At 47.5% G+C, this 13,852-nt stretch overlaps 1 protein-coding gene across 4 annotated transcripts in view; it reads right to left on the reverse strand.

Annotated features, from left to right (window-relative positions):
- The window catches only part of Brd1 (bromodomain containing 1), a 46,836-nt gene extending 35,015 nt beyond the window's left edge, over positions 1-11,821 (reverse strand). For all 4 annotated transcript variants that reach the window (XR_007834841.1, XM_051189577.1, XM_051189576.1 and 1 more), the window contains exons 1-2: positions 11,676-11,821; positions 7,039-8,419 (exon numbers count right to left, since the gene is read on the reverse strand). Coding sequence is in view for 3 of the 4 variants with exons in the window: in XM_051189577.1 (XP_051045534.1) it covers positions 7,039-8,405 (1,367 nt within the window). In the remaining variant the exon portion in view is untranslated. The remainder of the gene's footprint in view (positions 1-7,038; positions 8,420-11,675) is intronic.
- Positions 11,822-13,852: the final 2,031 nt, after the last annotated feature.

Here is a 13,852-nt window from a genome sequence, read left to right on the forward strand (position 1 = left end):
ACAAGCAAGGGAGGACTGGCCAGTCACAGGAACTTTTGAAGTTAAGTTGCTGAACAAGTGGATTCTCTATACTTTTTAAAGCTTTTTTTTTTTTTTTTTTTGGGGGGGGGGGGGGTTAAAATCATAGCTATCACTAAAAATGAGAAGACAGGCCTTGCCTAAGAGTGGGAAACAGGATGACTAGTTAGAGCTCAATGGCCCAATACAAGGCGGTGATGTGGGGGGAGGGAGGAGGGCAGCAAGTTCAAGAGATAATAAGGCACATATGTAAGCCCCACTAAGAAGGGTGTCAGACAGGGTAACCTGCCTATATCCACCAACACTGTAACAACTATGGCCACCCACAAAGCCATTATCAAGACAGCTCCTTCGAAGGTTCAATGCCATCCAGCCCTTTATCTCCATGGAATGGCCTCCTCCTCCTCAGTGCTTCAGGGTGAACCACGAAAATGGCAGCACAAAGAACACAGGGGGAAGAGGATAGTGCCTGAGTTTAAATAATCTACTATAGGGGTGGGTGGGTGGGTGTGGGTGTGGCTGTGTGTGTTCGTTCGTTCGATAGAACCAACCACCCCAGCTGTTATAAGAATGAAAGCAGAGCTGGGTGATGGTGGCATACTCCTTTAATCCCAGCACTTGGGAGGCAGAGGCAGGCAGATCTCTGTGAGTTTGAGGCCAACCTAATCTACAGAAGAGTTCCAGGACAGGTTCCAAAGCTACAAAGAAACCCTGTCTCAGAGGGGAAAAAAAGAACAGGATGAAGGACAGCAGGGCTCCAAAAATGACCCTGTGGTACTCTGCTACACTTGACAATTCAAATTATGTTAGACTCTGTTTTTTCTCTTATTTAGAATGTCCTAGGCAAAAACCTTTAAAAGTGGGGAAAAAAATACTCCTTCTACCTATACACATGCACAAATCCAGAATCTCTAAAGATGCTCCCCTCCACACAAGTCATTTCTGGACAGTCAAAATTGTGAAACCAGCCTTCTTTCTTACTATTTCCCACACATTCTAAATATAATGAACTCCACTCATACTCAGGACAGCTGGCAAGAATCTCTCACCTTACAATATCAAATAAGTAGAATTAGTAAGTCATGAAAAAAAAAAAAAGTATTTAAAAAGCCTTAGTTTTACCTCCAAGGACTCAAATGCCTAGAATTTGTCTCTAAGCATAAAGCACAAACACACCTTCTGGTCAATACATGGCCATGTGAAGCCTGACACTGCCAAAACCATAATAGTTACAGTCATTAAGAGAGAGCTGGGAAGTTGGGCATCCTCACTGGATGCCTATAACAAGACACCACAATGAAATGACCAAGAGCCAAGATCTCAAAGGCAGATTTTATTATAAATGTTATCAAATGGTTGACCCTCACATCCTATTAGATAGGAAGAAATAAGTCCTCTCCGACCCTCCAGGACCACTCAAAATGTCATGTCCTACATGTCAGGTGACTTCCCAGACTACTCAAGTAACTAACAAAGTAGCACATAGGTACAAAAACACAAGCACCATGGAGAAGTCAAGGCCACCTAAGGATGAACACTTATTCTAACCATCAAAGGAAAAGAGTGGCCAAGCAAAAACAACCCTCAGTCTGGAACTGTCTTCAAGTCTCACCACAGATGTCAGACTAGCCAAGAAACAACACCCTCACAAACAGCACAGTAAAAAGACCAACAACAGCTGGCATGGTGGCACATGCCTTTAATCCCAACAATTGGGAGGGAGGTAGAGGCAGATCTCTGAGTTCTAGCAAGCCTGGTCAATACAGTGAATCCCTGTCTCAAATAAAAAGAAAACCAGCAACACCATCATGACCCACAAAGAACAGGTAGGTAGGCTCCATGTGCCTGTAGACCAGCAACCTCTATTTCCAAAATTATTTACAGTAAGGTGCATAAGAGTAGCAAAATTACAGTTATAAACTAGCAACAAAAATGTTATAGTTTTGGGGGGAAAATCATCACAACATGAGAAACTACTAAAGAATGGCAGCATTAGAAAGGTTGAGAACCACTGCTCTAGACAACACAGGAGGAAGACTGATTCTATACTCAACGCGACTTCAGTGAGCCAAAAGGAAACACCAGTCAAACTCAAAAGCAGATATCACAGAAAACAAAGACTGGAAATTTCCAAAGCCAGGAAGGCTGAAAACACTCAACAGTCACAGCATCTGCTGGAATAGGTGCACAAATACACCCCAGCCCTGTGGACACTAGCAGTAAGTAACTAGGTGAACTAATGAGGATCTCCCCCCCCCCCTATTTTTTTCACAATTTGAAATTTTAAAACAGCCAAATTTGGGTGCCCTGTTGATATCAGGGTCCCAAGGGAAGGGACCCTGGGCAGCTCTTGCACCAAGTCTACCTCACTGTTAGCTTTAACTGGACTCACACTGGACAGCAGCAGTAGTGAGACCTTAAGAACAACCTGCAAAATAAGTATCTACCTCTACCTCAATCAAACTATGAGGAGAATTAAGAGGAGGAGGAAATCAGCCATACAGGAGATGCCCACTCTTCTGAGTATCAAAGGACAAAAGACCCAGGCCCACCAGGGAAAGGTGTCCAGATGGTGGGGACAGAGTCAGTAAGATAGATGGGTGGCCTGATACTCAGATTTCAATTCAATAATGACAAAGCTTTACAAGGGCAGGCTAATTAATGTAACACATTGTGTATTGAATACACAAACCCACTGATTCCCCAGACACATCTTGTTTTTCCACTTGCCAGATATCAGGGTGGGTTCCCTGCCTCCCACAATATGTCATTTTGTACTTTTCAGTTGATTGCTTTAATGTGTCTTCCCAGTATCACTAATGTAGATGCATCTGCCTTCTTTCCAAGGCCTCCTACAGTATCTGACATCCCTACACTGCTCTCAGTACATGCAGGGCAGGGCTTCCACCTGGGAGGGATGGAGCCAACCTATGGCAGATGGAAATGTTTATCAAATACAGATGCTCTTTGACATGCTGATAACCTCACACACAAGTCAAAAGTTCATTTCTTGCATCTATCCAAACAGCCTAGTAAAGCGACACAGCTCTTACCAAGTGTTCTCAATCATCCTCTTTGTGCAGCTCACTGAAAGCTGTGGCTCACATCGGTGCACAGCCCAGCATCTCCAAAATGTATATACTGCTAGCCCAGAAAGGGCAAAATTCAAAGTGTATTTGGTATTGAATGCATAGCATTTTCAAATGCATTGATTTTCAAAACTGATAACTCAGCCAGGCATGCCACTAGATACCTTTAGTTCCAGTGCTCAGGAGGCAGAGGCTGGTGGAGCTCAGTGAGTTTGAGGCTAGTCTAATCTACATAGCAAACTCCAGGACAACCAACAGTACATAAGAAGACCATCTCAAAAGTTTAAAAAAAAAAAAAAAAAAAAGCTGGGTACACACATTTAATGCCAGCACTCAGTAAGCAGAGGCAGGCAGATCTCTGAGTTCAAAGCCAGCCAGATCTATAGAGCAAATTCCAGGACAGCCAGGGTAACACAGAGAAACCCTGTCTCAAAAAAACAAAACAAAACAAACAAAAAACAAAAAAAAAAAAACCTTAAGTCAAGGACTAGCTATATAATTAACTACCAGAAGCACAGAAGAGGAAAAATGTACACAGATCTCTGTGAGTTCAAGGCCAGCCTGGTCTACAAAGCAAGTTCCAGGACAGCCTCCAAAGCTACACAGAGAAACCCTGGGGGCGGTGGGGAGATGGACGGACACCACTATCCCAGAATTCAATACTATATTCAAAAGCAAGATCAAGGACTACCAGTGTGAATACCACCCACTAAAGAGAAGGAGCCTCAGTCTCACTGCTAACACAGTAATAACTCACTACTTAGGCATCTTCTGTACTGAATAAATTAACTGCACAGCAATTATCCAAGTGGCTAAAGGCTCTAAGTCCCAGGTCAGATCTAGGCAGACAACAGCCACTCACTCATGAGCAGCCACATTCCTGAAAATAAAAAAGCAGGCCCTGCATAGCCAGGGCAAGAAAGTTAGTAGTCTTAATACTTCAGAGGACTTGTAGCTCAGGACTCAACCTCTCACCCATCCTCTTCCCTCCTCTGTGAAACAGAATGCGGGGGATGAGTAAGGTGACAACAAATTCCATCAGAAGAGCATAGAAAAAGGACTAAATACACACCAAGATGTTTTTCTTAGGGGAAAAAGTCTTTTTTTTTAGATTTTCCTCTTCAAGCTTCCCCAAACTTAAATACTTCTTTTTCTTCTTAACTCTTTTCCCTTTGGAGACAGGGTCTCTCAATGTAATCCTGGCTGTCCTGGAGCTCACTATGTAGAGTAGGCTAGCCTTGAACTCAGATATCCTCCTGCCTCTGCTTCCCAAGGATTGACATTTAAGGTGTGCACCATCACACCCAGCACTTCCTTCAGTCTATTACTTACAGCTAGCGCCAATGAGGTATCCAACCAGAAATTCAGAAAGTTTCTCAATAAGTGGGCAAAGCCAAGACTGTCTGCTCTCCCAAGTTCATGTCTTAAACAAGTCAAAAGCAATCTTTATGGTTTACAAATGCTAAATAATAAAAACATAAAAAAATAATAGAGATACACTTTGTTAAAGTTCTCCTCAAACAACTATTTGGAATGGCCCTTGCCCCTCCCTCTTCCAGTGAGACCTGCCTTCTCCTGAACTAGCCTGGAATGTCACATGACACTCTAGGTGACAGACTAAACTTTGAGAAACAGCAACCTCCGCCTCCAACTACAGTCCATGCTAAGCACAGGTTCTGCCCTTCATAAACCTCCTCTCCCAAAGGCTTGTCCAGGGATACAGTAGCCAAAGATATCAGAATACCCTGGACACTGGGACAATACAGATTCTTTAAGTTCAACAGTATAAACATTTGGTTCAGATATACTTTTTATGCTATTCAAAGCAGATTTAAGTTTGTTACTAAAGAAAGTAAAAAAAAAAAAAAGGGGGGGGGGGACTTGAGAAATGGCTCTGTGATGAAAAGCATTTGTTTCTCTTGTAAGTTCAATTCCCAGTATCTGACATGGTGACTCACAAAAACCACCCACAACTCCAGTGTCAGGAGCCCTTCTCTGAAGCCCTTCTGACTTTGGCAGGAACCAGTCATACACATGGTGCACATACACAGGTGCAGTCAAAACACTCATGCACACAGTTGAGTAAATCTTACAGCAGCAGCAGCCAGGCATTCTGGCTTAGACCTATAATTCCATTACTCAAGGCGCTGAGACTGTGAGTTTGGAGTCCTGCCTGAGCTATATAGTGAGTCTGAGGCAAGCCTGGGCTACAGTGAGATCAGTCTCAAAACTAAATAGAACAGGACAAAACAAAATAAGACTAGATAGGACAGGACACAGTCAGCACTTAACAGATTGAAGCAAGAGACTCACAAGGATGAGGAGGCCCCAGCATGCTCAGTAAGTCCCAGGTGATCCTGGCCCTCAGATAAGACTTTGTCTGGGAGAGAAGGCCATGAGCCAGGCTGCACCTCTTACCTAGTGAACTCTACAACAAAGACCCTGAAGTATTTAAAGCTTCAAGTTCTTTCCTCAATGGGTCTGGCCCCAGAAGGCCAAAGAGCCTTCATTCTCACCTGCCGACAGATCCTCCTCCCAACAGTCCCACCCATCTGGCAGGGCTCATGTTCCAAAACCTGAACATCAGGAACCACAGGACAGGGGAAGGAATTGCACCCATCACCTGGAACAGAGTATCTGGCACTGGCCAGAGAAACGCTGCCGTTTCATTTACTTCAGTTTTGGTAACTAAATTTTTTCATGGCTCTTGATATACCCTATCTTTTCTGCCTCGGATGAAGGTGCTACCTCCCAACTCAGCCAGTAAGCTCATTGTGGCACAGTAGTGCCCAACTCCACTGTATAATCACAAACAGCAGAGAATGAGGAACTTCTTCAAAGCAGACATTAAGGAAAAAAAAAAAAAAAAAAAAGCTAATAATGCTCACCATATTAAAGACAGCCTCAGCCCTTTAGAAATGAAAATGCCCTGAAAGTCTACCGTCCACTTGTTTGCCAAATGAGTGTTTTCACAAAGCAGCCCCTATCACCAACACCCATATAAGCTGCTCTGGAGCAGCTGTCTGCCTCACCTGAACGCCATTATCTTGGGGCTTTACACAGCTGACCAGACTAAAAAATAAAAAAGCCCACACCCTTCACAGAAAATTACTTCCTCCAGGCTCAAGGACAGGGTTCAAATGGGTGCTCTGATCTGAAAAAGAACTTTTTTAAAAAATAATGGAACAAAAAAGGCAAGTCAAGGAGTTAGGTCCAGAAGACACAGGGACTGAGGGCAGATAAAGGTAAACTGAGGGGGATTAGAAGCAGTCCCTAAGTAGCATAGAAGAGCACAGCAGGACCCTACCACCAGGAACAGACTGTGGGCCTTCACACAGCAGCCCTTGTGAAGATCAGTCAACATCTGCACAACTGATGACACCATCAGCAAAAGAAGTTAGGTGTGGTGGTGAGCACCTTTATCCCACACTTGGGAGCTGGAGGCAGACTCCCTCTGAGTTCAAAACCAGCAGGAAGACCACCATCTTCCTGCTAACAGCAGCTCCCACTGTAACTTTACCTCAAGGGTCACCTTACAGAGAGGATTGTGATTCACTTTTCCAACCACTGTTTCTCTTTAACTTTTTCTCAAAGTCCCAAAATTTGGTAGGAAAGATGGGAACAAAACATAGGATGCTATGAAATCCAGAAGCCCAGGGTTGTGTGAATGGTAGTGTGGCTGTGGCTCCTATACCCATGACTACCTCACACTCAAGGCCAACTCCTCACAAAGAACTGTAAGTTATCCAATCTAGAACTTCTCTTACATTTTTGCCCCACTGGAGAGTAGTAAATGGAGACATGGCTTAGAAAACAAGACTACCAGGAAATACAGTAAACAAGCAGCAGGACATCCTGCAGGCCCTAATCTGTGTCCTCCATCAAGTCCTTCAATCCAGGCTCATCTGAGCCGAAGCTCAGACGCACTTACCTCTGAGGGGGAATATATGGAGCACACACGGTCGGCAGAACCGCACAGGGCTCAGCCAGTGTTTTCTTAGCCTTTTTTGCTTTTTTCCTGACCTTGGATGTAGACCTGACCGTTTTGACTGAGCTTTCTTTTCGACAGACACCATTTTTCGTCTCAGCATCTCCATAAATGTTCAGAGGCCTCCGGGTACAGCCTGGAGGTGTGTGGACATCACAGAAAGCAGTCTTTCTGACAGAGAACGTGGTGCTGCCTCCAGTCAGCTCCTTCACAGGCTCCATCTTCATGTACAAGCCAGCCTTCTGGGCACATGTCACATGGAATGCTGTGTAGCAGTTTGCTTTGTGGCACTGAATGCAGGCACCCACGCCTTTCTGCTTACAGAGGTAGCATGTCAGTTTCCACCGAGCAGGAGGTATGTTCCTCACACCATCGATGGGCTCAATGAATACCGTGTTGGCAAAGCCAACCTCTGGGATCCACAGGGCACATACCACATGGCCCCAGCGGTCATCGTCTGTCTTTTTAAAGGCACCACCCTTATTTGGGCACAACACGCAATCCGCAGGGCGGGCCCGAGACTGCAGGCAGTGGCGGCAAAGCCACTGGCCCTCAGGGATGTAGGGAACCCCATAGCACTCCTGGTGCACAGCCAGGTTACACATGTCACAAAAGAGTATCACATTGCTGTTCTGACACTCCCCATCCATGCAGATGCAGCAAACAGCATCCTCATCAATCAAGGACTGCTGCTCACCTTGCTTCTGGTTCTCACAGTATGACTCCTTCTCAAAGCGGTCCATCAGGAACTCAAACATATTCTGTGATACAGCAGACACACAGTCACCCTTCCGCTTCTCATTGATGATCTCTAACCAGGCATAATCTTCCTCATCCATGTCATATTCTACTTCATTGTCCAGCTCCTCAGCTGACTTCTCAATGAACTTGTAGTACACAGGGGGCCTCCTGGGTGCAGATGGAGGACTATACTCCACAATTCGCACCTTGGGCTCAGGAAGGGCACTGGCTGAAGCTGGTGTGCCATGGGTGCTGGGAAGGGCTTCATTTTTCTTTTTGACTCTGTTGTTTTTATGACGCTTAGTTCTTAAGCAAACAGGAGGCCTCTCACTGTTTTCTTTATTACTGTTGCATTCACTCATTTCTTGAGCAGTGAGGTCATCTTCTAGTATGATCTCCAAGGGATCAAAAATACTGATCCGATGCAAGCGCCCTTCAATTTCTATCTCCACCATCCTTTGAGCTTGTGCGTACGTTAATGTTTCTCGAGTAGGGGAGTGCTTAATACTGCACGGGGAAGAAGGATGCCTCGCTGCAGAGCCTCGATGACATCGTCCTTTCCTCCTCATTTGGCAATGATTACCTAAAATAAAGTCAAGGAAAAAGTTAATTCCAGGCAGGATTACAAAAGACTTCAGAAAACCACAAAATAAGCTTGGATAGCACTAACAAATCAACTCAATAGCCCACAAATGAAGTTCAGAACTTGAATACTTCTGAGACTTCCAAACAATTTCTCCCAGAACATTTCAATAAGCCTTCAATAGTGCCCCTCACCACACTCAAAGGTACTTGTAGGCAGAGAGGCAACAGCCCTCACGGTTCTTGCTGGATAGCTCCCACACAGGTGCATACTACCCACAAGTCACCTTTTTAGATCAAGCCAAAAATCCTCTACAAAAAACAGGACCATATCCTCCAGATCTGAGACCCTGGCCCCTCACTCACAAGTGACTGTTTTTCAGATAGACTTCACAACTCATAGAGACTACAACTTGTAGTCACAACAAATGCATGCTCAGTGGCCACCTAATCTTAACAACCTTTTAGGTATTCTTTCTCTTTCCCACTACTGCCCAGCTGAGTATTCCTGTGAACCTCACTGCTGGGGGCTAGAAGCTTCCATAACTTAACAGCATGAAGTAGTCCACTCTTTCCACATCCTAAAAACACACATAGCCTCATCAGAACTTAGAAGGGAACCCTGAATGGATCTGTGGGATTTCTTTGCCCCAAACAGTTCAATGTAGCTTCCACAAAGCCAAAGCAATGACTACCCTGGCAACTCTCATGGGCAGCAGCATTAGTCTTTCCCTTTCATTCAGGCCAAGACCTGGCTATGTGCTTGACACATACTCTTCAAGTCAACCTAGCTGTGGGAAAGATGTCAAAGAGCATTTCTGCTCTCTTCCTGACACACTTGAAAATGTGTTTGAAGGAACCCATTCTCTCTTCAAAGAAAGAATGGGTTCCTTCAAACCACAAAGAGCAGGCAGAATTCCCCAAACCCCAACAAATCAGAGTCCTGATCACTGGTTCACAAGCCTGAAAACTTCAATGCAGAGATTTGTTCATTTCCAGTGTGGACATAATCAGGGCACTAACTACCTCACTGTAGTGGACTCTTCTTTTTCTCTGAGGTGACTTAGTGTCTGTGTGTCTTAAGAGCAGACATGTCCACTCTAGAGATAGTGGACAAGCATATGGAGCAACAAGAGCAGAGACCATGCAAACTCCTCCCTCTGAACAAGCCCACTTCACTGACAAGAAGCAAATTAAGACTCACTCCCAAACATTCCTAGCTCAAATGTCAGAACAGCCCAGAAGCAGTGCTCTTAAGAAAACCTGGATTCACAATCTCATAGTTACCTTACTAGTCTTGAAGAAAATCCCTGAAAGAGCAGAGATCTCTGCAAATCATATATGCAGTTTCTAAGACAGATCTAACAGGCTGCAGAAACTCACCTTTTTTGTGTGAAAATTAGATACTATCTCCCTATGAACAAGAGGACACTGTGGTCAGCCAGACCCCAATGTACCTCCATCTATAGGGCCTCCAGGTGCCTACTCAACCCTGGATTCTCAGGAACTGTCAGCAAAGCCACTCTAGACAGCCCTAGACCTCGAGCAGCATCCCTTAGGAGAGATAGGTGCACATCCAATTGTCATCAGCATCATATCCTGCACAGAAAGAACTACGATGCCTCACGGACACTTCACAAATCACTACCAAGGCAGGATAGAAGCAACAGCTCCCAGATCAAAGACAAATGTGTAATTTTCTCCTCTACTGTAAAGTACTGTAACCAGCCCTTCAAATCCCACATTCTTCTAGTGAGCACTGAAGATCTTTAAAGCACTTTTCTACAAGAACTGAACCTAATACTTAATGGCCACAGCCACTCTGTAATTTGAAAATGTAATTGTGACCCGCAGAAAGAGGGCATTTAGCAGCACAGCTCAGCGCAGTGAACAACAATCTCATCTGCTTCCTCGTTTTTCCTACACCCAGCACTTTGACCCTCCGGCTCTCTGCAGAAACAAGCATTTCCATGGAGGGATCACCAAAGGCAATAAGCATGCTTCTCCAGAAATAACTGTGCTAAACACATCCTAAAAAGCTGTACTGGCCAAAAAAAAAAAAAAAAAAGTAAAGACTCCACACTCAACACCAGCTCAGTTCATTTCCTGTCTGGTGTTTGTATGTAAGCCATTTAAACTTCCAGCTTCTATCCCTCACTATAAAAGCACACGCAGGAAAGAGACACACCTCTAAGGGCGTGTGACCATGCAAGGAGTGAACACAACTCAGGACAGTGCTAGACCCGGCAGGTGTTACGACAGCAAATAAATACCCCAACTCTGTAACTATATGTTACCAAATGACAGAAACTCTAAACAGTCGCAGCTGGGTGAAGGGAAAATCCTCCATTAAGGGGGCGGTTTCCTAGGTGTGTATAAGTGTGTCACAACTGCAGTGCACTTAGAGGAGCTGTGCTTTTCTGCCAATTATGCACAGGAAAGTTGCTTCTCTCCTAAAAGGCCCAAGGAAGCCGCGCACGCGCATTCGTTTCTCAGCGTTTCCTGCACACATCCACGGAGTTTGGCGGAGCTGCAGGCTTGCTCCGGAGATACCAGGACGCACTCGACTTAGGAAATCTTCCGAGCCCGTCCCTCTTCGAGGGAGTTTCCTGTCTTGGCAAAATAGATCGGACCTATCTGTTACATAATGAGACCCGCTCCGCGCCACCAAGGCTACGGGCGAGGACGTGGGCAGACGAAGCGAGACCCCAGGCCTTCCGCCTCCTCCGCTGTCTGACGCCCGGCTTCGAGGTTGCCCCAGCCGCTTAGACAGACAGCCGGGACGCCCAGAGCCCGCCCGCCCGGCCCGACTGCTTCCCCGCCTCCTGAGCCCCGCCGCCGGCTCCATTCTCTTGGCCGCGCCTCCCGCGCCGCGGCGGCCTCCTTTTGCGCCTCTGTCTCCCCGACCCTGCCGCGGCCTCCGTGTCCCTCTCCGCCCCCACCCGGCTGCGGCCTCCGCCTCCGCGATCCCGCCGCGGCCTCGCCTCCCCGACCCCGGCCTCTTCGACAAGCCGCCGGCACCGATCTCGGCGTCCTCGGGCGCGCCGGCTACCGCGGCCCACGCCGGTCCGGCCTTCTCAGTTCCTCCGGCCCTCTCGCCCGCCAGGCCTCACGGCCTCCGGGCCTCACAGCCCCGATTCTCCAGCCTCCCCGCCCGCGGACAATGCGGAGCCGCCGCCGCGGCCGCCAAACATGGCGCCGGCACCTCCGCCCCGGCCGGCGAAGCGGGCGGCGAGCGGCGACCGACAGACACTCACCTTCGGGGCGCCGCGGCCGCGGGAGCCCGGCGGGCGGGCAGGCGCGGGGGCCGGCGCGGCCGAGGCGGCGCTAATGGCGCCGCGGCTCCTCCGCCAACGGCCGCGCAGCCGAGCCCCGCCGGGCTCCGGGGCGCGCTCGACCGGCGGCTCCGGGCCCGCAGGGCGCCGCGGCTCGGGCGGGGTCGGCGGCGCCGGCACGGCCGGCTGAGGCCGGCTCGGGGCCCGGCCGGGCGGAGGACGCGGACGCTGAGCTGCTCGGACGCCTGCCGAGGCGCTGCTCGCTCCCCAGCGAAGCAAACAATGCGGCGAGCGCTCCGCCCGGCGCGCTGCGTGCGAGACGCGCCCCGCCCGCCGCCGCCATGACGCGCGCCGCGCCAAGCCGGGATGAGGGGGCGGGGCAGGACGCGAAGGCTAGAGTGGGGTGACCAGGAAGGGTGGCTCTCTCTAGGGGAGTGAGGGTGGGGATCGTGAGGAGGGGGGAGGAGTGCTGCCAGAATGGGGTGACTTGGAAGGGTGGTTCTGAGGAAGAAAGGGTGGGGCTCCTGAAGAGTGAAGAGGGAAGGACTGCTCCAAGAGTGGGGTAACCAGATGATGTTTACTAAGGGGATGTGATGGTACTGAGTAGAGCAATAATGCTGATCCTCAGGGTCAGGTAGGGTTTCCTGAGAGTGTGTGTCTTCCAGGGGGTGGTTCTTGAGGAAACAAAGAGTGAGCAGACAGCCTACGAAGGATAAGTGAGGTTTTTATAGTGTCGTGGTGTGACCAAGGTGGTTCGTGAAGGGTCACCAGACAAGGGTGGATCCCTTTAAGGGATAAATGACTAGGATTGGAGGACCCTAAAGTGGTACTAGATGGGGTCAGTGATTGATTAGGACAAGGTATAGAAAGGAATTGTGGATGACTTGTGACCTTGATAAGTATGGAGGTCTCAAAAAGTATGGGGTAGCCAGGTCTTGGGGTGCATATCCCCAACACAGGCCTTCCTTTTTGTTTGTTTTGAAACAGTCTCACTGTGTAGTTCTGACTGTCCTGGAACTCACTATGTAAACCAGGCTGGCCTCAAACTCAGAGATCTGCCTCCCACGTGCTGGAATTAAAGGCATGGGCCACCACAACTGGCTCAGACCTTCTCTTAAGCATTTTACTAGTACAGGTAATTAAGCAGGCATATGGGATATCTCTACCTAGGACCTGGTAAAACTGTAGAGCAGTGGTTCTCAATCTTCCTAATGTGGCCACCCTTTAATACAATGTCTCATGTTGTGGTGACCCCCAACCATAAAATTAGTTGCTACTTCATAACTGTAATTTTGTTACTGTTATGAATTATAAATGTCTGATATGAGGATATCTAATGCAGGACCCCTGTGAAAAGGTCATTTCACCCCAAATGGGTTACAACTCAAAAGTTGAGAAACCTGGGCTGTAGAAACTACTGAAGGTTTCAAGAATCCTATGGGCTGGCCAGTGGTGGCACACACCTTTATTCCCAGTGCTCGGGAGGCAGAGACAGGTGGATCTGTGTGAGTTCTAGACCAGCCTGGTCTACAGGAGCTAGTTCTAAAACAGTCTCCAAAACCACAGAGGAACCCTGTCTCGAAAAAAAAAAAAGAACCCTGTGGGTAGGAGCTCAGAGACACTGGTCTTACTCTCCAGTTGGTTGCTTCCTCTTTAGCCTTTAGTTTAAAATGCTGAAAGTTAGTGGTTTTCTGAGAATTTTTACTGTGAGATTAATCTCTACATGTTTTGAAATGAGGGTGAAGACTAAGTGGTTCTTTGGTTTCCTTTAAAGGTTTTTGATTGGTGCCACAGTAATAAAGGAGTAGTATTGCTGTGACATTAGGGCTGACTCCTCAGATAAACAGACAAATGTTTCATTCAAGACCAGAACCTCCATCTTCCTAAGCTGGAGAGTCTTCCCCCACATAGTAGGCAGGGAAGGACTGTCTCTCAGGATATGGCACCAAACAGTTCCTGGGACAGTTCAGCTTTACTCACTTAAGTATCCCAGGTTGGAACTGGAGCCCCATGAGCTTTTTGCTGGCCAACACTCATGCCCCACTGCAGCCAAACTATAGGTTGGAAATAAAGTCTTTGTTGTTGTTGTTGTGGTTTGTTTTGTTTTGTTTTGTTTTGTTTTTCAATATAGTGTCTCTCAGTGTAGCCCTAGCTGTCCT

This window comes from Phodopus roborovskii, unplaced genomic scaffold, assembly GCF_943737965.1.
Source record: "Phodopus roborovskii unplaced genomic scaffold, PHOROB, whole genome shotgun sequence".
Lineage (NCBI taxonomy): Eukaryota > Metazoa > Chordata > Mammalia > Rodentia > Cricetidae > Phodopus > Phodopus roborovskii.